This window comes from Vulpes lagopus, chromosome 2 (assembly GCF_018345385.1).
Source record: "Vulpes lagopus strain Blue_001 chromosome 2, ASM1834538v1, whole genome shotgun sequence".
NCBI lineage: Eukaryota > Metazoa > Chordata > Mammalia > Carnivora > Canidae > Vulpes > Vulpes lagopus.
The window spans coordinates 82,659,607-82,683,829 of record NC_054825.1 but is presented as its reverse complement, the minus strand read 5'-3'; the positions used below and the strand labels follow the sequence as shown (position 1 = coordinate 82,683,829).

At 39.5% G+C, this 24,223-nt stretch overlaps 1 protein-coding gene across 6 annotated transcripts in view; it reads left to right on the top strand.

Moving 5' to 3' along the window:
* Positions 1–24,223, top strand: part of STX7 (syntaxin 7) — a 64,337-nt gene that overhangs the window by 1,895 nt on the left and 38,219 nt on the right. For 4 of the 6 annotated variants that reach the window (XR_005985974.1, XM_041743254.1, XM_041743255.1 and 1 more), the window contains exons 2-3: positions 1,007–1,165; positions 10,582–10,647. Coding sequence is in view for 5 of the 6 variants with exons in the window: in XM_041743254.1 (XP_041599188.1) it covers positions 1,081–1,165; positions 10,582–10,647 (151 nt within the window). In the remaining variant the exon portion in view is untranslated. The remainder of the gene's footprint in view (positions 1–1,006; positions 1,166–10,581; positions 10,648–24,223) is intronic. The other 2 variants (XM_041743256.1, XM_041743258.1) reach the window with 1 other exon arrangement.

The window sequence follows — 24,223 nt, the reverse complement described above, 5'->3', positions numbered from 1 at the left end:
CTGTGAATTTTGCAAGGTTGACAAGGTTGTCTTGTGTTTATATCACCAAACTAGGGATAGAAGGCAATTTACTACCTAGATCATTTTAGAGTGGTGAGTAGCGTGATGATAAAGGAAGTTAGGTCAACAGAGAGTGCCGGGGTGGTGACTTCTCATTGCAGACCCGAAGTCACCAGAGACTTACCTAGCATGCGATGAGACTTTGCTGGTATAAAGGTGCCAGTCATGTGAAGATCATGGGAAGAGCCTTCCAGGGATCGGAAATGGCACTCAGCAAAGGCCCTAAGGCAATAATAAGCCCAGTACATTTGGGATCTGAAAGAAGACACTGGAATGTAGTGTCTGAGGATTGGTAATATTTATTCTCAGACTAGGTTTGTGTTCTTAGGAAATAGATACATTTATTCATTCAGTCTTCAGATATTTATTAAATACCTATTATATAACCCGGTACTTAGACTAGTGTAGCACACAGACAAAACCTTGCTCTTCTGGGTACTTATATTTTGGGGTAAGGTGTAGAGGTAAGTCCAGTGTTTTATGCCAGTACACACTATTAAGAAGGTGACACTGACTATTTCTCTTGCTCTATCCATGCTTGATTTATAGAGCAAGAGATTTATGTTTAATGAGAGTCTTAGGATTCTGCAGTGTGTACAGTAGTAGTACCTGGGAGTAGTACTTGACACTTAACTTTTCAGTTTTCTTTGTTCTTTTATTTGTGCTCTACAGAAAGTCTTGAGAATATCCTCGTTATGAGTATTGCCCTTTTTTTTTTTATGATAGTCACACACACACACACACACACACAGAGAGAGAGAGAGAGGCAGAGACACAGGCAGAGGGAGAAGCAGGCTTCATGCACCGGGAGCCCGACGTGGGATTCGATCCCGAGTCTCCAGGATCGCACCCTGGGCCAAAGGCAGGCGCCAAAACGCTGCGCCACCCAGAGATCCCAATTTTAGCTCTTAGATTAAGCAAGTTACTTATTCTTGTTATGCCTCAGTTTTTTAGGTGACTGCATAGAAAACTGCCCAACCTGCCAACATCTGATGAAATTAGTGAATAAGCAAATCAACTATGTCTTACACTGTGGGAGTTGGTGGTGACCCTGCTCTACTGGCCCAGCGTATCTCTTCTAACATCCAGAAGATCACACAATGTTGTAAGTTGAAATTTAAGTTGACTTCACTGCTTTCAATTCTTTTTTTTTTTTTTTAATTTTTTATTCATGAGAGACACAGAAAGAGAGAGAGAGGCAGAGACATAGGCAGAGGGAGAAGTGGGCTCCCTGTGGGGAGCCTGATGTGGGACTTAATCATAGGACCCCAGGATCACACCCTGAGCCGAAGGCAGACGCTCAACAACTGAGCCTCCCAGATGCCCCCAGTTTTCAATTCTTAACTGAACTTAGGGGTTTGTAGTAGGACAACTCCAATGACCAAGAGAAGGAAGAGAAATCCTCTAAAAGCAGATTTTAGAAAGCTAGAACTCTTAAAATTAAAAAAAAAAAAAAATTAAAAAAAGACCAGAACTCTTGGAATGAATATAAAAGATAATTATGTTAGAAGAGATAACACTTATTGCATTTTTCTGTAGAGTGCCAGGCACATAATACACTATTTTATTTTATTTTATTTTATTTTTTTAAATTTTATTTTATTTTATTTTATTTTTTAATTTATGATAGTCACAGAGAGAGAGAGAGAGGCAGAGACACAGGCAGAGGGAGAAGCAGGCTCCATGCACCGGGAGCCCGATGTGGGACTCGATCCCGGGTCTCCAGGATCGCGCCCTGGGCCAAAGGCAGGCGCCAAACCGCTGCGCCACCCAGGGATCCCCCAATACACTATTTTATTAATGAAATAAAGATTTAAAAGGATAGATACTTATATTTGCTTTAAAACCATCTGATTCTGCATGAGATTAAAGAGACCTGTTGACCAAATCCCATTAGGATTGGAACTGGGGAACACTGGAAGTTTACATTTATTAAAAAATAAAGTTTTGTAAAGGGAAAATACATGGTTCTTTATTAAGAAGCAGGGCATAACTAACAAAACAACATTTTAATCTGTTGAGACAGATCTAGAAGAGAATTCTCAGAGTTCCACAAACCACCTGTGCTACACCTATCAAAAACAATCCTGGTAGACCAGTCCCAAGTAGTATTTTATTGGAACTTATTACTCCTTGGGAGATATATATATATATATATGTATATATATATATATATATATATATATACATATATATATTATTTAGAAGATAACTCTAGTAGATTGGAGCTTATAGGTTTTTTGTTTTACATTTTGTTTCTGATTCATAGCTAATTACATACGTGTATTATTGTAGTCACTTTGTGGTGATCAGTGTTTTGGCCCTTTGAGCATTACCTGAACTCTATTTTATGTTAATACAGCATTATTCTTTAGCTTAGTTTGTTAAGTCTACTGTTCTCTTTCCCAGAATGTTAACACATTTAACACTGTGAAAATAAAGAATGTTTTCAGATGGCCAAACCATGTTTTCTTATCTAATCATTAACTTCCCAGAAGTTACTGTTCTACCCAAACGATTTCAGTGAGATGTCAGCATGTTTTGGAGGCAAAAGGAGTAAAAGTGGATTATAGAGGGTTCTGAAAAAAGTGCTGCTGTGCACAGTGATATAATAAAAAAGCCAAAGGAAAAAAAATTTTTTTTCTTTGTTAGAAATAGTGCTGGTGAAAAGAAAAGAAAAGAAAAGAAAAGAAAAGAAAAGAAAGGAAAGAAATAGTGCTGGTCTGCCTCAGGCTAATGTGTGAAAATTCAGAGAGGTTATAATTTTATTTTACATTTGTGAAAAAATCAGGACCTAAAATCCTTAGGTAAGAGAAGAGGCCAGGAAGCCTTCCTCCAGAGGACAGGGCAGATCTTTTGTATTGGGAAAGGTAAATGTGTTAGGAATTCTGGGAAGAGGAGGAGGAATGAGCCTCTGAGATTAGAGAGGCTTTAAGCATCCAGTGGTATGAAAGATACACAGATTCGAGATGATGTGTGAGCTTGAACTGGAAGAAGGTAAGAGTTAACTCAAGTCATGTTCCCTGAGAAAGAGATCATATGATCCAACTAGATGAGAAGTGATACCTTGGGCCAGAGTAGCACATTCATGGCATAACTGATAACTACGTATGTGACTGTATTGTGTGATTCAGGGCAGCTTTGGATTGTCGGGTAGGGTAGTGATAAGACCCACAACTCTGCCTTGTGAAAAGGGGTTAAGAAGACTAGGACCATTTACCTGTGAGAAGCCATAGTCCCCACCTTCAGATATTTGAAGCACTGTCCTGTATAAAATACAAGAAAAGTGTTCTGCGTGGTCATGAAGGCTTCCACAAATGAATAGAAGCAAACAGTAGCCGGACTTCAGCTCCAGAAGGAGTTGGGCTTTTGAATAATCCTAGTTATTCAAGGATGGAATTGGCATGCCCCAGAGAAGTGCAGTCCTTGTTACTAAGTGACCAGCATATGATGGTCAGATACTACTTTTCAGGTCTGTTTAGTAAGAGGTTAAAACACTGGAGTAATGGTGCAGACTGAATGACTTGTAATTATGATATTCTCTCTCTATTCATTTAGCAAATAATTTATTGAGCACCTGCTACTTACTAGTCATGGTACCAGACCTTAGGAATCCAGCAGTAAGCAAGATCCCCACAGCCCTGTTCTCCTGTAGTTTATAATGTAAGAAGAAACAGATGATTTAAAAAAAAAAAAGGAAATGGAGCTAGAGGATGGGGTAACAGGGTGATGGACATTGAGGAAGGCACATGATGTAAAGAGCACTGGGTGTGATATGCAATTGATGAATCACAGAACTCTACTTCTGAAACTAATAATACACTATATGTTAATTAATTGAATTTAAATAAAAATTTTTAAAAAGGAAAAAAATTAATCACACGTGTCCTATGATGAAAATGAGAGAGCTGTGAGAGCAGGTGCCTGAGGAGGAAGCTGCCTTAGTGGAGATGGTCCCCTGTGTGAGGATGAGAAGGGGCTGGCAGTGGAAGATGGAGGACAAGAGCATTTAGAAGGGGCCAATAGCTAGTATTATAACCCTGAAGCGATCCAAAGTGTGCGGTGTTCAGAAAATAGCAAAGAAAGAGAATCCCAGTGTGGCTGAAACACAGCACTTAGAGGCAAGAGTGGATGGAGATGAAATCAGAGAGGAAGCCAAGCAGGCCACCCCAAGCCTTGGAGGCCATCAAAGGAGTTTAGATTTCATTCTAAGAAGTAAGATACACAATCAGATTGGTGCTTTGAAAAGATTGCTTTGGCTGCTACTGCTTAGAAAGTAGACTTTGGGGAACTCGAGATGGGGGCATGTTGGCCATTGTAGGGGTCTGATGAGAGAGATGTTGGCTTGTACCAGCATAGTGGCAGTGGGGACAGGTGATGTCTGTACATGACGGATGTTCTTTGGAGGCAAAGCCAGCTAGGCTTGCTGATGAATGTGGGTGAGTCCAGGGTGACTCCATGGTTGTTGCATTGAGCAACCAGTGGATGGTGGTAAGTATATACTTAAGTGGGAAGGACTATAGTTCAGAAGCAGAGAGAATTTTGTTTTGGCCAAGTTTGAGATGTCTTTTAAGCATCTAAGTAGAGATGTCAAACATCTGGTTTAAATATACCAATTTGGTGGTTCACCTGGGTGGCTCAGTGGTTGAATGTCTGCCTTCGGCCCAGAGCGTGATCCTGGGGTCCTGGCATTGAGTCCCGCATTGGGCTCCTGCATGGAGCCTGTTTCTCTCTCTGCCTGTGTCTCTGCCTCTCTCTCTGTCTCTCATGAATAAATAAAGTCTTTTAAATAAATAAATAAGTAAACAAATTTGGAGTTCAGAGTGTCATCAGAGAGTAAATAGTATTTGAAACCATAGGTCTAAAATAATCAAAGGTATAAGAGCAGAGAGCTGGAGCATTAAAAAATGTAGAAGTCAGGAAGACAGGGAGAAAGCATAAAGAGTCAGAGTGACCAGTAAGGTAAGAAGAAAATTAGGATATGTTGGATTTCCAGAAATTAAAAACAAGGTGTCTCAAGACTGAGTGAGACATCATTTGTGTCTGATGCCGCCAAGAGACTAAAAAGCAGAGAACTGGATCATGCAAACTGGTGACTTTGAAAAGAATATTCATGTCCTGAGTGTAGATGGGGAAAAGGACTGACCCTTTTACAACGAAAGAGACTTCCTGGAATCCCACTCACTCCTGCTTGTATTATCGACCAGAGTTTACATTTAGTTACATGGCTATACTTAGCTACTAAGGAGGCTGGCTTGCACTATGCTCCTAAATTGGGGATTGCTCCATTTAAGAAGGGGAAAATCAGTATGTGGCAGGCAACTGACAGGTTCCACTATTGAAGTAGAAAGAGGGTCAAAGAAAAGATTGCATTTTTCCACTACAAAAGACAGAGTCCAGTGAGAGTATAATTGCAAAAGAAAGGTCTCTGAAGGTGAGAGGGAGAGGGGAACGGTTTGCCTTTCGTACCTGGACAGAGCCAGGTGGAGGAGTGTGGTGTGGACAGTAAACGTGGTAGACAAAGATGGGGGCATTCCTGTCAGAGGGGGCTGGCTTTAAATGAGATAGGAAGCAAGGGCATTGGACAGAGGAATGGGGGAGGCTGTCGGAAGTGTACTGAAAGAAGAGAAAGTGATTAGTTGTAGTTTTAACAGTGGAGAAGTTTGACGTGCCTCAGAAGTAATGAACAGATGTTTGGCAGGTTGAGTACTCATTGGAAATTTGGGGTCATGAAACCAGTTATCACTTTATTTATCACCAATTATTTAGTGAAACCAATTATCACTATTTTTTTCTAATTCTGAGATTGAGCAACTGAATAAAGGGGAATTTAGATTAGGTAGAGGTAGTTGCTGTTAAAGATCTAACTTACCTCCCGTGAGCATCACCGATACGGATGTGAAGAAATGTGGAAGTGAAAAGGCAGAAGTGTGAAATTTCAGTTCATTTTTTCCCACCTGGTAATGCTAATAATACTGACTGTGATCGAATGACATGGTACTTGCACCACATTCAGGAGTTTCTCTGTGCACTGCATTTGCATCCTTTGAATTTGGGTCGGTGCAAGTGAGCTAGTTGTACAGAAGAGACCCAAAGAGAAAATACTCTGAGAAGGATAATGCCCCTGTTAGAATACGTGCATCTGCCCAGCTGGAGCTGCCGCCTCTTTAAGTACTGCAGTGGGAAAGGGGTATTTGATACTAGTTTTGAGTAAGATCAGTGAAAACTTGTAAAACAGTCATTTGTATGGTTTAGTTTATACCAAAAAAGAAAATAACAATCAAAAGGATTTTTGATTCTCATAGGGACCCAAGAATAACATTTATTATGATGAGAATCTTTTGTAACTAGATTACAAAAGAATAACAATATTCAGAGTATAACAGAATATAATCTTTTGTAATAGTATTATATTCTGGCAGTTCTGTTTTGCAAAGAGCAGAAGAAATGAAACAATGTTTTAAGCTCTTTTTGGGTCTTAGGATACTTTTTGTTAAAAATAATCTGTAATCTTATCAATTTGCTTTACCAGTGAATTATTTAAACCATATTACAGTAATATAACATATTAAATAAAATACTTAAATGTTATAAATACTTAAATATAAACTACATTAGGGAGAAATAGGTTAACTTACCATAACTTTTTAAGAATGACTGATATGTTTAACAGACTAGAACTTTATTAGGGATTTCTCTGTGGAACATTTAAAATAATTAAGAAAAAAATATATATTTTTGTCTTAATGGAACTATTTATTTGAAAATTTTCTTAAATACGGAATTTATTGACAGATCATACATCAGACAGTGAGGTGGTGGTGGTGGTGGTGGAAGCAATGAGGAAAGTTTTTAGATCCCTATATGATCTTGATTAAGAAGATATTTTTATCCTGTGAGAAAAAGTGTTATGTTGACTCTGTCACAGAATCAGCAAGGTATTTGTGACCCAACTACTCCATTCGTTGCCTGTGGCATAGACAATATTCTGTCGATGGCCTCACCACAATATCCAGTCTTTCTCAACCCAGCGCTCCAGGCAACCACTCCCAGTAGACTGGAGTTGGCATGTAAATAAAACCATTTGTTACGCCAGGTCTAGAAGATCATCATGCATCAGAGAAGGGGTAGACTTAATGCTCAAGCTTTGAATTGAGATATTTACAAGTAACATTTTTATTAGTAGTACCTGGAAATGAGTTAAGCACCCATTTACCCTTTATCATCTGTCTATATTTTTGAAACAACCTTCTACCTGAGAGGTATAGTACAAGGATAAGCAAGCTTTTATGGGTTGAAATGGTTGAGCCTATTATAGAACTAGAGTAGGATATTTTCCCTGAGGCCCTTCATCCTTGTACAAACAAAAAGAAAAATATAGAAAAATGTATTCAGGACACAGATCACACAGAAGTAACTCATGTTTTTGAAAGAAACAATAAATCTGTTGAAATCCATCACATAATTAAAGATTTTTTTAATCTTTAAAAAGTAGAAGTATAATATATACAGAGAGTAGTACACTGGTTATTAGTGTATAGCTCAATGAATTATCTGTTACAACACCACACATATGAAGAGAGAGAAAATTACCAGTCCCCTGAATTTCTTCTTATATTTTACCCACTCCACGTTCTTTGAAAGTAAATATCTAACATCACTGATTAATATTCCATTTTCCTAACTTTAATAGAGTCAAGCATCATGTTTTATGTTAGACTTCTTTCTGCATTATGTTTTGTGTAATTCCATGTTGTTGCATATAGCTGTAGGTCGTTTGTTTTCATTATTGAGCAGTATGTTATATTCAAACAGACCACAATCTATTTATTTTTTCTACTGTTTATGGACATTTGGAGTGTCTCTGGGTCTTTTGTTTGTTTTTTGCTATTATAAACAATGCTGAACATTTTTACATGTTCGTCTCATGTATGTACTTCAGAGGTTGCTAACATGTAGGGTGTGTGTATGTTTACCTGTAGTGGTTACCTAAAGTAACTGTACCGGGTTGTACTCCCACCAGCCAGTATATCAGAGTTCCTTTTGCTTCAAATCCTTGCCAATTTTTGGCATTTACAGCCTTAAATTTTACCCCTTTTAGCCATAGTTCTATCTCACTGTGATTTGTATTGCAATTCCCTGATCAGAATCAGATTTTTTAGAATATCACTGATTTAGGAAAATCAATAAGACAACAGGAAAGGTTTCTAATTAAGCCAGGTCTATGTGAGTGCCTGCACATTTCCTGAAATTGGATCCTGATAGCAGTGTGACCTTAAGTAAGCTCTTGTACTTCCTAGGACGTGATTTTCTTATATATATTTCCTGTGGGCTAGGTTGTAGTCTCTTGACTTTAACAGGCTATAGTTGTAACCAGAGTTTTAAAGAATGTTGAAAGCTCTTCTAACATACACAGCATTATTTTCTGTGTTATTGTGAGACCAATTGCCATATCTGGATCCATAACACATACTTTTAAAATTCCATACTTGAAATTCACAAGACCAGCTAAAGTTCCACTAAGACTTAGGTATTATTTCTAAGTATTAGAAGAAGGGAGAATTGCAGTCACGAAGGATTCTGGTGTGAATTGTGTCTGCATTAAGGTATGAATTGAAGGAAATTGATGAGTAGAAATATCAACAGCTGACTGTGAAACATAGTCATTGAAATAAAATTTTCCCGTATGTACACAAAGTAAGTCTTACCACCAAAGCTAAGGAGAATGCTGGCATTTGAGTATTTTTTAAAAACAATAATCTGAAAGAGAAAGAGTGGCTAAAAGTTAGCCTGTGGAAAATGAACAAATTCGATCCATTAGCAATGTTAAATATACTCTGCCAAATTTATGAGTGCAGAAGTTTTCTGCTAAAATATGTATAAGCATGTCTTATGTGCATGTGTGTTCATTCCAGGAGATTTGGGAAAGCAGAACCTTCTAGGGAGGCATAAAATATGTGAACTTGAACATATTGTAAAGCTTAAGAGAAGGCGACTGGAAAATGTTTATGGAAAATGTTGAATCTTCATTGTTTCATTTTTATCATTTATCTCCTTAGATTAGTTCGACACAGACTTGTTTAGAGTTGCAGAAATATTGGTTTCTTTGTGTTGTAATTAGCTCTCATTCTATATGGGTACTTTCCTTATTTATTTAAAAGGATCAGTGCTTACCTCTTGCCCTCATAAGGTTCTTAGGACTTTGAGGTAAAATATAAGGTCTATATAAATTTGTGAGTCCTTTTGTTACTTTTGAGAATGAATACAGAAGAAAAAGGGGGAACGAATACAGTTCATTAGAATCTGGTGAAGAGAACACTTGTTTTAGTCAATACACGACTAAACAAAAGGGAAACAGTATGATCGACTTCTCTTTTTTGGTGCCAGGACAAACTTTTCTTTAAAAAAGAACTGCAGTCCCGAGAAGTTAATAAATTTACTAGAACTGTATATTTACTCTGGAATTGAGGATTTTTTTTTTCCTGAGGTGCAGTCTGTTGGTGGATATTGGTAGTTGGGAAGGCAGTTCATGGAGGAAAAGGAGTTGAAAACTTATTCTCTTCTCCCCTTGCCTCCTAAAACGCGATTTGATGTATCTACTTTTGTTATCACACATCTGAAAATACTTGGTTGGATTTTTTCCCCTTGAAGAGAAAAACTTTAGTAGCCTTGATTTCATTGTTGTGAAATCATGCCTAGGTTGTTGACAAAGCACAGAGATAGGTATGGGAATTATTGCCTTATCCAAGAGAATTTTGACAGAGTATGACAACTTTTTCTTCTTTCTGGTGGCTTTTCCTGCACAACCTAATATGAGTGCTGTTTATGATGGAATGGAATCTAATGCTACAAAGTATTTACACATTATTATATTCTTTCATTTTTTATGAAAATGATATCATACCATACATTTTTTTCCTGCTTACTTTTTCTTTCTTCTCTGTTGGCTGAATAATTTTCTATTATATGAATGTGTCACACATCATTTAACCAATCCTCTATTCAGGGGCATTTTATCCTCACATTAGGTGTATAAAAGTTGGGGAATTTACCATTTATGCTGCCTCCACACATGAATCCTCCTGTGTGTTCTGTGTAGGTAAAGTGTGATGCTGATTATATGATAAAAATTTTTCATGCATGTTTCCATACCCGTATGTAAAAACATTATAATTATTATTAGATTTTTTTCACTATAAACATATGCAATATGCTCAGTAATTGTATATCACAAAGTAGCTTCTTTTTTACTACAGTAAAGTTTGTGCTTGGTTGTGTAACGGCTTCTCAACTGCCCCATGGTGCTGCTTATCTGTACATTTTAGTTGGCTCAGTGTTGATGTGGGAGCCAGACAGCAGATATTAGGCTAGGTTTTTTAGTTTTGGTTTCCTATAATGGTTTTGACAATTATTGTCCACCTCTCTCTCTTTTTTTGTTGTTTTTCACCAATTAGTGAGCAGTATTTTCCGTTAAAGAGTCACTGCGTTTTATGCTCATTCCAGACTGTTTTTTTTTTAAAGCAGTTCTTAATGGATTTGCCTGTGAATTTATTTGGAAGAACCTAACGTCATACAAAATAGTATTCTGTAAGTCTTGGTACATTTATTTTTCCCAGTCTTTTTTCTTGTTGGAATGTCATTATCTTTGACCATTATTTGAAGAAACCATTGTTGTGGTAGCGTGTCACTGGTATTGGGTATGGCCATCTACTTCTCTGGAATAGCTTGGTCATTATCCCATTTAAAGTCCAAGAGAGGGGGATCCCTGGGTGGCGCAGAGGTTTGGCGCCTGCCTTTGGCCCAGGGCGCGATCCTGGAGACCCAGGATCGAATCCCATATCAGGCTCCTGGTGCATGGAGCCTGCTTCTCCCTCCGCCTGTGTCTCTGCCTCTCTCTCTCTCTGTGACTATCATAAATAAATAAAAATTAAAAAAATAAAAAAAAAAATAAAAATAAAGTCCAAGAGAGGGATCCCTGGGTGGCGCAGCGGTTTGGCGCCTGCCTTTGGCCCAGGGCGTGATCCTGGAGACCCGGGATCGAATCCCACGTCGGGCTCCCGGTGCATGGAGCCTGCTTCTCCCTCTGCCTGTGTCTCTGCCTCTCTCTCTCTCTCTGTATGACTATCAAAAATAAATAATTAAAAAAAAAAAAAAAGTCCAAGAGAATGCCCACAAACATCAACAAGATTCCCTCCTAGCCTGTGGACTATGACTTTCTTATTGAGGACTGTGAAAACGACTAGCTAAAAAGCCAACCGAGGCCCTCTTATTTGTGAATACCCAGAGCACTGTCTTGCTGTTGGGGCTTGAGAGGAGAGCTGGGCAGGATGGCCCAGATACATCCAGTGATTTTAGTTGTGTAGTATTGCCAGTACACCCTACTTTATTCACAAAACTTTAGAAGGTGTAAAATTAGTATCTTTTAACAATGGGCATACCTTGGAAGTATTGTGGATTTGGTTTCAAACCAATAAATTAAGTTAAATTTTTGGTTTCCCAGTGCATCTAAAGTTATATTTATATTATACTATAGCCTATTAAATGTACAATAGCTTTATATCTAAAGAAACAATGTACATGGTTTAACTAAAAAATACTTTATTGCTAAACCATGCTGACCATCATCTGAGCTTTCAGGGAGTCATAATCTCTTTGCTTCTGGGGGGTCTTGCCTGGATGTTGATGACTGCTAACAGAGCAAGGTGGTGACTGCTGAAGGTTGGGGGCTGTGGCAATTTCTTAAAATAAGACAACAGTGAAATTGCATCAATTGGTTCTTCCCTTCATGAAAAATTTCTCTGTAGCATGTGATGCTGTTTCACAGCATTTTACCTACAATAGAATTTCTTTAAAAATTGGAATCAGTCCTCTCAAACCCTGCCCAACTAAGTGTAATATTCTAAGTCCTCTGTTGTCGTTTCAACAGTCTTCACAGCAGCTTTATCAGGAGTAGATTCCATTTCAAGAAACCACTTTCTTTGGTGACCCACGAGAAGCAGCTCCTCAGCCACTGAAGTTTTATCACAAAATTGTAGCAATTGAGTCATATCATCTTCAGGCTTCACATTTCAGTCTAGTTCTCGTGGTATGTGTGCCACATCTGCAGTTTCTTCCTCCCAGGACTCTTGAACCTCTCCAAGTCATCCATAAGGGTTGGAATTGACTTCTTCTAAACCCCTGTGAATGTGGATGTTTTGGTCTCTTCCCATGAATCATGAATGTTCTTAATAGCATCTAGAGTGGTGAATCGTTTTCAGAGGTTTTAAATTTGCTGTTCCCAGATCCATCAGAGGAATCACTGTGAGAGCTCTAGCTTTATGAAGTGTGTTTCTTAAATAGGACTTCAAAGTTGAAATGACTCCTTGATCCATGGGCTACAGAATGGGTGTTGTGTTAACAGGCATGAAAAGAGCATTAATCTCAGTGCACATCCCTATCAGAGCTCTTGGGTCACCGGGTGCATTGTCATGAACAAGAATATTTTTTTAAAGATTTTATTCATTTGAGAGAGAGAGCCTGTGCAATTATGGGGGGAGGGGAGTAGAGGGAGATGGATAAGCAGACTGCGCTGAGCTCAGAGCCAGATACGGGGCTTGATCTCAACAACTGTGAGATCATGACCTGAGCCGAAATCAACAGTCCATTGCCTAACCGACTGCCCCACCTAGGGTGCCCCAATGAACAGTGATGTTTTGAAGGAATCTTTCTTCTGAACAGTAGGTCTCAATAGTGGACTTAAAAATATTCAATTAACCATATTATAAACAGATGTGCTGTCATGCAGTCTTCGTTGTTCACCTATAAATCAAAAGAAGAGTAGATTTAGCATCATTTTTAAAAGCTCTAGGATTTTTGGATTGGTAAATGAGCACTGGCCTCAACTGCATTAGCCTATAACAAGAGAACCAGCCTGTCCTTTGGAACTTTGAAGCCAGGCATGGACTTCTTCTGTCTTTGAAATTCCTAGATGGCATCTTTTTTCCAGTATAAGGCTGTTTCATCTACGTGGAAAATCTGTTGTTTAGTTTAGCCACCTTCATTAGTTATCTTAGCCAGATATTTTGTATCTGGGGAAAGTATGTTCTAGATGGGGACTAACAAGTGCAAGGGCCCTGAGGTGGCAGCAGAACTAGGGTTTTAGGGATGTAGTTAGGAGGCCGGTGTGCACAGAGCACAGAGAAGGGAGAGTAGGAGCTGGGTTGGGGTTGGGTTAATCTTTGTGGGCCACTGTAAGGACTCGGGCTTTTATTCCAAGTAGAACAGGGGTTTTGAGCATTTACATAAATGCAGTGTGGAAACATAGATATGAGAATTTTATCATGCAGCTAGCCTCACACTTTATTTGATCTACATAGAACTCAGAAGGATTAATTTGTGGAGGCAGCATAGTGGTAAGTTCTCCAACTTTTAAACACACAGAAATTTGGTTAAATTCCATGCAACACATTGTTATGACAGAGGAGGCTCGTGGGCTCCAGCTATATTTCCAGATTTTTTAGGTGGTTAAGATAAATGAAGAGAGGGGCTGGAGGAGGATATATATATAATATATATGTACTGGAGAGTAAAGAGGATGACTGACCATAGAGTTTAAGTTGGGGAGGAGGTGACTGAAGACATGAGGGTACAGGGAGGCTGTGTGAGGTACAGTGGCCTAGTGGTGGGACCAAAGGGTGGAAGGTCCTGTTGAGTCTGGGGTTCCTTGTCGGAGCCAGGGTACCAGTGAGAGTGAGCAAGACATACAGGAGGTGGTGGGTGGTAAATAGGATGTGTGGCAGTAAGGTGGTGGGAGAGTTACGGTTACTGGCAACGAGCAAACGTTTGATATGATCTTGAGTATGTGACTAAGGTGGGATGGGGAACGAGATCTTTGGGGAGGAGTGTGCAAAGAATTGAGGCCAGGTTGGTGGAAGGATCATCAACATGTGTATTGAAATCACAGAGAATTGAGGCAGGAATAGAGAGTGACCCTGAGCCCGGAGCTGAAATCCTTAGCAGGCGAGGTGGTGTGGCCGAAGCACACAGTGTGCTCACAGCTGCAGTTGGTAGTGGTGACCGGGTCCAGGCTTCTGTGTCTGTTCTTTTTTGTGCTCCTTGTCACTTAGTCTTCCCTTCTGAATTTGCCTTTCGCTTTCTTTCCTGACTTACCCAGGTTCCTACTTCCCAAGTCCCTTTTATCTAGCTGGCTGGTGTGAGAGTTCTTTTGTGCTCTCACTTTAAAAGTACAATTAATTGCCTCATTGAGTTCAAAAAATTGTGGTGCTATTTAGGGCTGCAGTTTTCACCCTATCCACTTTGTGTGTGTGTGTGTGGTTTTTTTTCTTCACCCTGTCCATTTTGTGGCCACGTTTTTTCCTGCTGTGTTTTCTTCGAAGGGAATTTTGTTGTTCTTTTCCACAATTGTTATGGTCCTTTTTGTGGTTGCTCTATCGGTTCTTTTTCGGCCCTTGAATGGAATGAGCGGCTTTCCTGGGCGGGAGCCCTCCTCCTGTGGAGGAGTGCGGAGTGTCTGCTCAGGGGCTCTGTGTCTGGCCCCGGGGCCCTGTTCCTCTCCCCCTCTGTCTCTCGAAACCTCGTCTTGTGCGGAGGGCCCTCCCCCATGTCCTGATAGCCCCCCCGCCCCCCGTCACTGTGTGGGCCCCAAGATGCACAGCTACCGTTTTTGTAAGGCGGCTGCCTGCTCCCAGGGAAGGATGGTCCTTTCCGAGGTCAGTGGCCAGCGGCTTGGGGCATGGCCCAGCCTCCTTCCGCCTCCTCCCCTGGAGGGTGTCCAGTCCCTTCTCAGCCCTCTCCTGGTCCCACGCAGGGTGTGCTGTCCTCTTCTGGAAGGGAGTGCTTGCTCTGACCCTTGGAGCTGTCCCGCTCTTACACTGCCCTGCAGCCCCCTACTCCCTACCTGACCCATATGGCTTCGCACTCAGGAGCTGTTCTTTCCTGTTGCTTTTGGCCACATGTATATATATTTTAGAAGTTTTTATTGTCCTCATTTCTCTGAAAACAAAACTTTTATGAGTTTTGTTTCTATCCCCCCCTCCCTCTGTTCTCTGTGGCTTCAAGACAAGAGAAGAAGGAAGATTCAGAAACAGACTTACCCGGTGTCCCTGTAGGGAGCAGAAATCCATTCTCAATCCATTTTAATGACATCTGAGTAGCAGTGTCTTGGCACATGGAACCGATCATAAATGAAGAGTGAGGTAGTAGTTAGCAGATCATTGCCATATAAACTGGAGGTGCTTTTGGAGCAGAAGGAGAATGAATGGGCTGGGCCGTTCAGTGGGTGGCAGGAAAGCAGCTCGTCAAGGAGGACCAGGAAGCCTGGGAGCTTGGCCACTGGCAAGTCCTTGCCTGGGCTTCCTGCTCAAACAAATCACCTTCTTTAGGGGCTGCATCCACCTCTGGGCCTTTGTGACTTCTGATTCTAGATTTCTTCAGAGTAGGTAAACTAGTAGGTCCATGTTATAAAATGTTCACGCTGTATATCTTCGCTAAGAGAGTTTATAATGTTCCAGCCATCTTAGAAATCCAGAGTATTGTTTACATACAGTTTTCAAATGGCTTGATTTTGTACTTTAAGAACCGTGCCCTCAGATTTACTTCTTTATTAATCTACAGTAGCTTTAAAATACCCTACATTTCCACTTTGTTAATCTGTATGCCTTTCTACCTTCGAAATATTTGGGGAGAAAACCAATGAGAAATTTAAAATTAAATGTGTCCAGTGTGTTCTGAATTTGAGATTACTTTGTGGAAGAGGCTGTGCTTCCAGGTGTGCTAGGGTAATTCCAGAAGGAGAGTGCAGCAAACCAGTGGGCTTGGCCTCTGGAGGCACAGACTCCATAGTGGAGTCTCAGCTCAAGACTCATCCTTTAGAAGATCCTTCATCTTCCTTTTACTCTCTCTCTTCTCCACAGTTTGCTTCAGTTCTTTATCCACAAAGAAGATAAGCTGCCTATCCAGGTCACAAGACAGAGCATGAGATAGAAAGCATATTGGAAAAAAGCCCAAGTAGTTGTCTTTCAGATTCTCTGGGGATTTCCCAGTTGTGCTTTTTAGAATTATACTATACTTTTCTTGTTTTTTTTTTTTTTTTTTTTTTTTATCTGTGAAATACACTCCATTTCACTCCATTTTTTTCCTCAGAACCTTTTTGTGTTGATACTTTTCTTCAACTCGATAAGACTTTTTTTTTTTTTATGATCTACTGTGCACCTTGTACTGTGTAATGAAAGTGACCACATGGTTCTAACTTGAATCATAGTAAACCTACCAGTAATAGCATCTTTCATTCTTAAGCCTATGCCATTTCAAAATGTTTTCATATATATCATCTGCTGTAGTAATCCAAACCAACCTTTAAAGCAAATAAAGGAATTGGTTGATAGATAAGAAAAGAGTGGAGGCTAAAACAGAATTTGTTTCTTTTAACATTTCATTGTTTTCTAGTTCAGTTTCAATTATGTCATTTGTACGTAACTGCCAGATAGTTGTCATTGTCAGGCAATAGCTAACTCTTCCATTCTAATTAAAGGATATAGCTATTCTGTATCAGTTCGTTTGATATTTATCATCATCTCTGCAGTGACTATATCAAAGATTATAAAGTTTCCTCCCAAAGCATTAGTTAACATTAGTTAGCTAAGATATGTTAATAAGAATATTCTTTGGGGCGCCTAGGTGGCACATGGGGTTGGTTATGTGCCCGACTCTCGATTTCATCCCAGGTAATGATCTTAGGTCGTGAGATCTAGCCCTGTGTTGGGCTCCATGATGAGTGGGGAGCCTGCTTAAGATCCACTCTCCTGGGGCACCTGGGGGGGCTCAGCGGTGGGGCGTCTGCCTCCGGCGTGGGGCCTGATCCCAGTCTGGGGGTCCGCATCAGGGTCCCCGCGGGGAGCCTGTGTCTCTGACCCTCTGTCTCTGTCTCTCATGAATAAATAAATAAAATATTAAGAAAAAAAAAAAAGAATCTCTCCCTCTCCCCCTCCTCCCCTCTGCTCACTCGCTCTTAAAAAAAAATTTTATTGTTCATTTCTGACTTTGAGGAGAAAGACGTAAACCGCTTCACACCATGAGCTCCCATTTATCGAGCTCTTTCTTACAATATCCAGTGCAAGCTGTTCCCCGCTGAAATTAATGATAACTGAGAAAGAGGTGATTTTCTGCGGTGTAGCTCTTGAGGCAGGGACAGCCTGGGGAGGGTGGGTAAGCTGCCCAGGTTGGGGTGGGGAAGACGTGAAGCTGGGTTTCCAGGTCAGGCCACAATTCTGAGTTGTTTTGGGGGTTGAGCAACAGAGATGGTTGGTGCTAAAAGAGAACATAGCTGTGTTGTGTTCTGGTTTTGGGAGATAATTCTTTGAGGGCTCTGTGTGCCTGTCAGGGCTGGCTCAGGTACCCTTGCATGCCAGCCACCCTCACTGCACAGGCAGCCGCGCTCTGACAGCTTGGAACAGTTCCGTGGTCCCTACCGACCAACCATTTCATGGCAAAAAAAAAATACTCTTTGCAATGAAGCATTTTTTTCCCTTAAGTAATCCACTAGATGGCAGCAGACCCTCGTGGACTAGAGTAGGTCTGTGGTACTGAAAGGGAACGGCCGGAAAGGGGACTGCTTTGTTTTTAAGGAAATAATGCACCCTTCTTTTGGAGGTGTAGGAAATAGTGTTCTCTTTATGTTATGAAAAATGTGATGTATTCTTTAGAGTCACCTCTCTAGAGATGCAATGGAACAAATAGTTCAAAATTGCAGATAATGCAAAAATAATTTGGTCATTATATTCTTGTAGAAGTACATCTTGATTTAATCCTACCTCCCTGTAGTAGGTGAATTTTTCTTCAAGACACTGTTTATGTTTATGTAAAGAATTTGTTCCTTAATTTTCATGTTTGATGAGATTTTTCTTTCCTTCAAAGTTGGGCATATGCCGATTAGAATTGAATATGACTATCCTATACATTTACAATACCCGAGACTATTGATAATGAAGTGAGGCCATAAAGAGCCTGACTTGGGAGAAACTAAGAATGTAATCAGTTTTTTCACATCACCAGCCTGCTGGTCATCTTTCTAGAGACTTTATTTTATCTCCCTCTCTATAAGCTCATCTTTCTTAAGCATTTTTTAATATGGTCAACTTGGGTATGGCAAAAGATCCTACAGGCCGCTATCCTACTGTTCTTATTTGCCAAAAGAATAAGAACTAGGAGATAGTGAGAAACTAGAGATTAGTAAAATAATAGAGTGGTAGCAATACAGTGCTTACTCTACAGTATTGTTCATCCAGTAGATGACACAGTAACTGTAATTCTGTTTCTAAAATAATGTGAAAAGAGCAGCAGTTGAAATAACCAGGACCTGTGACATACTTATTATGTATTCTTCCTGAAAATTGCAGAAATTCAACTCCATGTACATGCCTGGTTGGTAAAAAACAATTTGCAACGCTCTTAAATACTGTACCACATAGGCTTAGTAACAGTACTTTTAATACATTCAAATATACTGAGTCAGAGTTTGCAAATATAAAGTTTTAGCAATTTTCCCTAATTTAGGACAGGGGTTGGCCAGGGCCAAATAGTGAATAGGCTTTGTGGCCACATCTGGTCCCTTGCTTCTACTGCTTCTTTGTTATTGTTGTATTCCCCCCTTAATTCTTTAAAAATGTAACAGCCATTTTTAGCTGGAAGGCTGTACAAGACAGGCCATAATTTCCTGACCCGGATATGAAAGGGTAACACTAGTCACGTAAAATGATCTCTCTGGAGTCTTGCCAGTTCATCAGACCTGAAGAAAGAACAGGCATTTACTTCCTGATCAGTTCAGCCAGGCTGAAGGATCCTGGAGATCAGCAGGTGGGCCACGAAACCTACAGCTCAGTTCTTTATTCCAAGTTTAGCATATGCTTACTTGTCTCTTATTTGCTTTGGCAAACATACCCCTATATTATGAAATAATCTTTTAAAAAATCTGCTACTTTTAGCCCTTGTAGTGTACTGAAAAATAGTGTTTTGTAAACTCAGAAACCTACATTTTTAATCCTAGCTCTTCTATTAAGGAACTGATTTCTTGGTCAAGTCAGTTACTCTGTCTGGTTCTCAATGTTTTTGTTTATAAAATGAGATCAAACTAATGCCATATAATATTTCTCCTAAACTTGATTCAGTGATTTCAGATTTATGTTTCCATAGGCCCTTTGTCAGGTAACTTTTAAATGAGCCTCAAGTTTAGAGCTATAGAAATGAAAGGAACACAGTTGAATCAGTGTTAACGTACAAAACCTCTCCCACTGTGCCAGATGCATAGTGGGTGCTCAGCAGATGTTTGTATGAATGATGAATAATTGAGCACACTTACCTATCTTACTCCCTTCTGTGCCTTTTATTTTAGAAATACATATCCTTTTAGAAATACATATCCTTTCTTACATAAGATTCGATCTTTCTAATGCCGTCTTTTGGTTCAGCTTTTCAAATATTCATTGTCAACAACGTGGTGGGTTCTAGAGGTACAAAAATGAATATGACTAGTTTTTACATTTATAAGGAGTTTACTTTCAAGTCAGGGAGACAGTAAATAATTTAATTATTTTAATTTATATGCTAATATGGTATTAGAGATTTGAATTGCCAAGCTGAAGTGCCCTGTAGTTTGAAATCACTACAAAAACCACCTCCATTTAGGCTTGTTGAAGAGTCTCCTTTTCTCTGTGATTGCTAGTAGGTCTCTTACTATTAATCACCTGTATTACACAAAGTGGAGGTAAGCAAAATGCAGAGCCTCTTAGAACAGCTTTGCTGCTTTAACCACCAGGTTTTTTCCCCCCTAAGACAGATCTGTGACGATCCTTCTCAGTGGTCATGATATAACGGAGAAGATCTGGGTGTAAGTAAAAATTCTAGGTATTAGGTGGCCAAAAATAAATACCCATCATAGGGCAGCCTGGGTGGCTTAGCAGTTTATCGCTTGCCTTCAGCCCAGGCCATGATCCTGGAGACTCTGGATCGGGTCTCACATCAGGCTCTCTGCATGGAGCCTGCTTCTCCCTCTGCCTGTGTCTTTGCCTCTTTCTCTCTGGATCTCTCATGAATAAATAAAGTCTTTAAAAAAAATACTCACTATAGTTCATCCCTTTTGTTTCCTACAGCAAACATCTTTTTTTTTCTTTTCTCTCTCCTTCCTTCCTTCCTTCCTTCCTTCCTTCCTTCCTTCCTTCCTTCCTTCCTTCCTTCTTTTAAATTACCTTAAAAAAAATTCCCCTGCCTGACATTGTGCTGCTCTCTCTTACCACAAGAATTCTTCTCCCATCTCCACAAAAGGGGAAAACCAAGATCTGTTCAGTTTCTGCATCCAGTACCAAGTCTCAAGGGTGACTTCCTGTCCATTACTCTGTTCCAGCAATATCGAATCACATACTCTTTAGCCTGTGGACCAGAGAGCAGGTGTAAGCACCACAGCACACCCTTTATAAAACAGTTGAGGATATGGGCGAGGGCAAAGACAAATAGTTACAACATCTAAAGAGTACATTGCGGAAAAGGAAGAAAACATTGACAGGTGCTACAGCTGTTGCTCTACAGCTAGAAACAAAGCTGCAGTTCACGTTAATTATCTTGTCTCCTTTGGTGCTACCAAAAGCCATTCCATGTTCTTTTTGCCTTCGTTTTCCCCCTCGTCTGTTTGGAGTCACCCCGTCCTTGTTGCTTCTGCTCATGTGCTTGATGATTAAAGATGATAGCATTAGCAGGTTCTTCCCAGTTAATCTCCCAGGAGGTGTTTCCACTCCTCTTTCTCACTTTGGTGTGGGCACACTCTTACATCCCCTTAGCAGTTAAGTCGGTGGATACTATACTATCCTGGCTCCAAACGGCTACATGGAATCTCAGCTTCTGCTTAGGTAGAAACATAGTTGTATCCCTTGCTTGGATATTGTCTCTAAATTAAACTCCAAGTGTGGAAGAAAATTTGCAAATGGGTGATTGAGATGTAAACGTGAAATGTCTCTTTCTTCATTTTGACCACAGAGTTCCCAAATCTAAGTTTTCTTCCTGGTTCTGAGTAAAACAGCACCCTGGAGTGGTGGTTCTTTGAGAACATAAAGATCCTCCATAGGACAGAGCTTTACCTTCCTGGGATACTGTCGCCCAAGTGATACCATAACTGAGTCTAAAATAGGCCAGTAAACATTCTAGGAGTCCAGCAGCTGCTAGATGATGGAGTACTGGCAAACCAGTGAGCTCCATTATCTTGGGAAGATCTGTCCTTTTTCTTTTCTCTGTATAGTGGATATCTGAATCAGAAACTCGGATGTGTGGAGAACCACGATTGTGACTAATGCGCAGATTAGGAAGCTGGTAGAAGCACAGAGGAAGGGAGTAGAGGAAGCATAACAAAATCCATAATCATTATTTTAGTGAATTTAAATTCCGCTTCATTCAAGATGGAAGAAGCATAATTATCTTGTCACTGGGTGGCTGGCTAATAACCCCAAGAATAGTACCGTATCACATATTTACTTCTGGTTGCTATTGCTACAAATTGGTACATGGCATTGTCAATAATCCTGATAGTCTGAGTAAGGGGAAGTTAATGTTGGTGAGCCTATATAAATGGCTTTTATTCCTACACCATAGCTAGTTTATAATTTTGAATAAGTACTGTAGGACTTGGGGCAAGGGACAGGCTGAGTCACATAACACAGAAAGAAATACACCAACAAGATAATAAAACACCTAATTCAGCTAGTGGACAACTCAAGTCATTTTGTTACCTGGTATACCATTGCTTCCTTTTTAACAAGACTGCTGTTCATTTATTCAGTGAGTAATATTTAAGTCCCTGCTTTTGGCCCATTTTTTTTACTGGCTTGTCTCACTTTCCTTAGTTATTTCTAGTTTTCATATATTATGGATATTGCTCCTTCTTATATATGTCTCTGCATTTTGTTTTTAAGGCTTTTGATTGTATCTTTACTTGCTTATTTCTCTTAACTTGTACCATTCTGATATATGAAAAGTTGATTATCCATGACATTTAATTATTTCCTATGTGTATTTGCTTGTTGTAAGTTTCATGATTACGTCTTTTATCCTTTTTGCACTGGACTATTTTTCTGTTATCAATTCATAGGAGGTGTTTTTTTTCCCCCCTGTAATAGGGACATTAACCCCTTTGCTCATCATATGCTGCAGATGATTTCACACATACACGTTATTTAAATGTATATCTGTGGGATCCCTGGGTGGCGCAGCGGTTTCGCACCTGCCTTTGGCCCAGGGCGCGATCCTGGAGACCCGGGATCGAGTCCCACGTCGGGCTCCCGGTGCATGGAGCCTGCTTCTCCCTCTGCCTGTGTCTCTGCCTCTCTCTCTCTCTCTCTCTGTCTGTGACTATCATAAATAAATAAAAAAAAAAATTAAATGTATATCTGTAATACAAACACACATTTGCATAGCACATTAAAAATTATTTATGTTGTCAAGTTTGACATATTTTCCTCCATGGTTTTTAGTTTAATATCATGCTTAAATAATATTTTATTCCTCACTCCAAGATCATAAAAAAGTCATATGATAAATTTATGTTATCATTTCATGTAGCAGTTTAATGGTTTCAGCTTAATAATTGCAGATTTATTTTGCTAACACAAGGTAGTTTTCTAACGGTAATCAGTTTTCCTGCTATCATTTATCAAATTTCCGTTTTTTTCTCACATAATACGACTTTTTTAAATGACAAGAACCCTCTAGAGATGAGATAAATGGTCATGCTAAAGTTTATCTTATTGACATACTTAGTTTTGAAAATAAAAACTTTAAACTCCTATAAGGCAATCCAAGAAAACCTATTGAGATTCAAAGGAAGTATAAAACTAATAGCAAGCAGTCATAAGTTAAACAAAGCAAACAAAATTTCTCTGCTCTACAAAAGAAAAATCTACTACCCCCCCCCACAAAAAAAAAAGGCAAAAAAAAATTCTTTTGAAACTAGGTGAATGGTTAATAGTTGCTGTATTATGCTATATGATTCTTTTCCAGAATTTATATTTTTCAGCTTCGACTTGAAAGCAGTGTCATTACATCATCCTCAATGAACAAAAGTTATCCTGAATTTGGGATATAGTTATTCCCTTGATCCCATAAATAAGTAGTGACTGTTTAAAAACATTTAAGCTATATAAATAAACCACTCATTTAAAATAAAAAGAATGGTGGGTTGGATCATTTTTCTGTAGTTCTTGGAAATGTGCAAATTCTTTACTTTGGAGATGAATTTTCATCTTCTATTTGACATTTGTTTGCACACGTGCATAAAGCTATAGGACCTTCCCGTTTGTGAATAATAATCTTTTTATAAAACTGCAGTGTTTGTAGACTTTGGACTGTGTGCTTAGCCTGAATTTAAACTCTTGACTTTTAATTTTTAATATTTCAAACCTACAGAAAAGTATAGTGCAGTGAACTTTTCATATATCCTTTACCTGAGTTCACCAGTTATTTTTCCACTTTTGTTTAATATCTCTTTCTGAATTTGAATTTCAAAATCAAATCAAGTTTGCCCATATTTTTTATAGCATTTTTTTCCTTCTGATTAGAATCCATTCCAAAATCCTACTTTGCCTTTTGGGTGTTTTAGTAATTTGGGCACTTTAGTTTTTATTTTATTTTTTTTTTAAGATTTTATTTAAACATTCATGAGAGACAGAGAGAGGGGGGGGCGGCAGAGACAAAGGCAGAGGGAGAAGCAGGCTCCATGCAGGGAGCCCGACGTGGGACTTGATCCTGGGTCTCCAGGATCATGCCCTGGGCCAAAGGTGGCACTAAACCGCTGAGCCACCCAGGCTGCCCTAGTTCTTTAATTTGGAAAGCTCCCGGCCTTGTCTTTTCTTTTTTTTTCTCTTTCCTCTTTTTGTGACATTGACATCTTTTAAAACTCAGACCAGTTTTGTAGATTATCCTGCAGTCTAGATTGGTCTGGGCTCTTTTTTCCCCCCATGATTAGATTCAGGTTAAACATTTTGGCAAAAAAAAAAAAAATACTTAGATCATATTATGACTCTCACTGCATCATGTCAGAAAGCTTATCATGCCACTTTCTCTCACTGGTGCTGCTAAATTTGATTATTTGTTCTGGGGCCCCTGAGTGGCTCAGTCAGTGCCTGACTCTTCA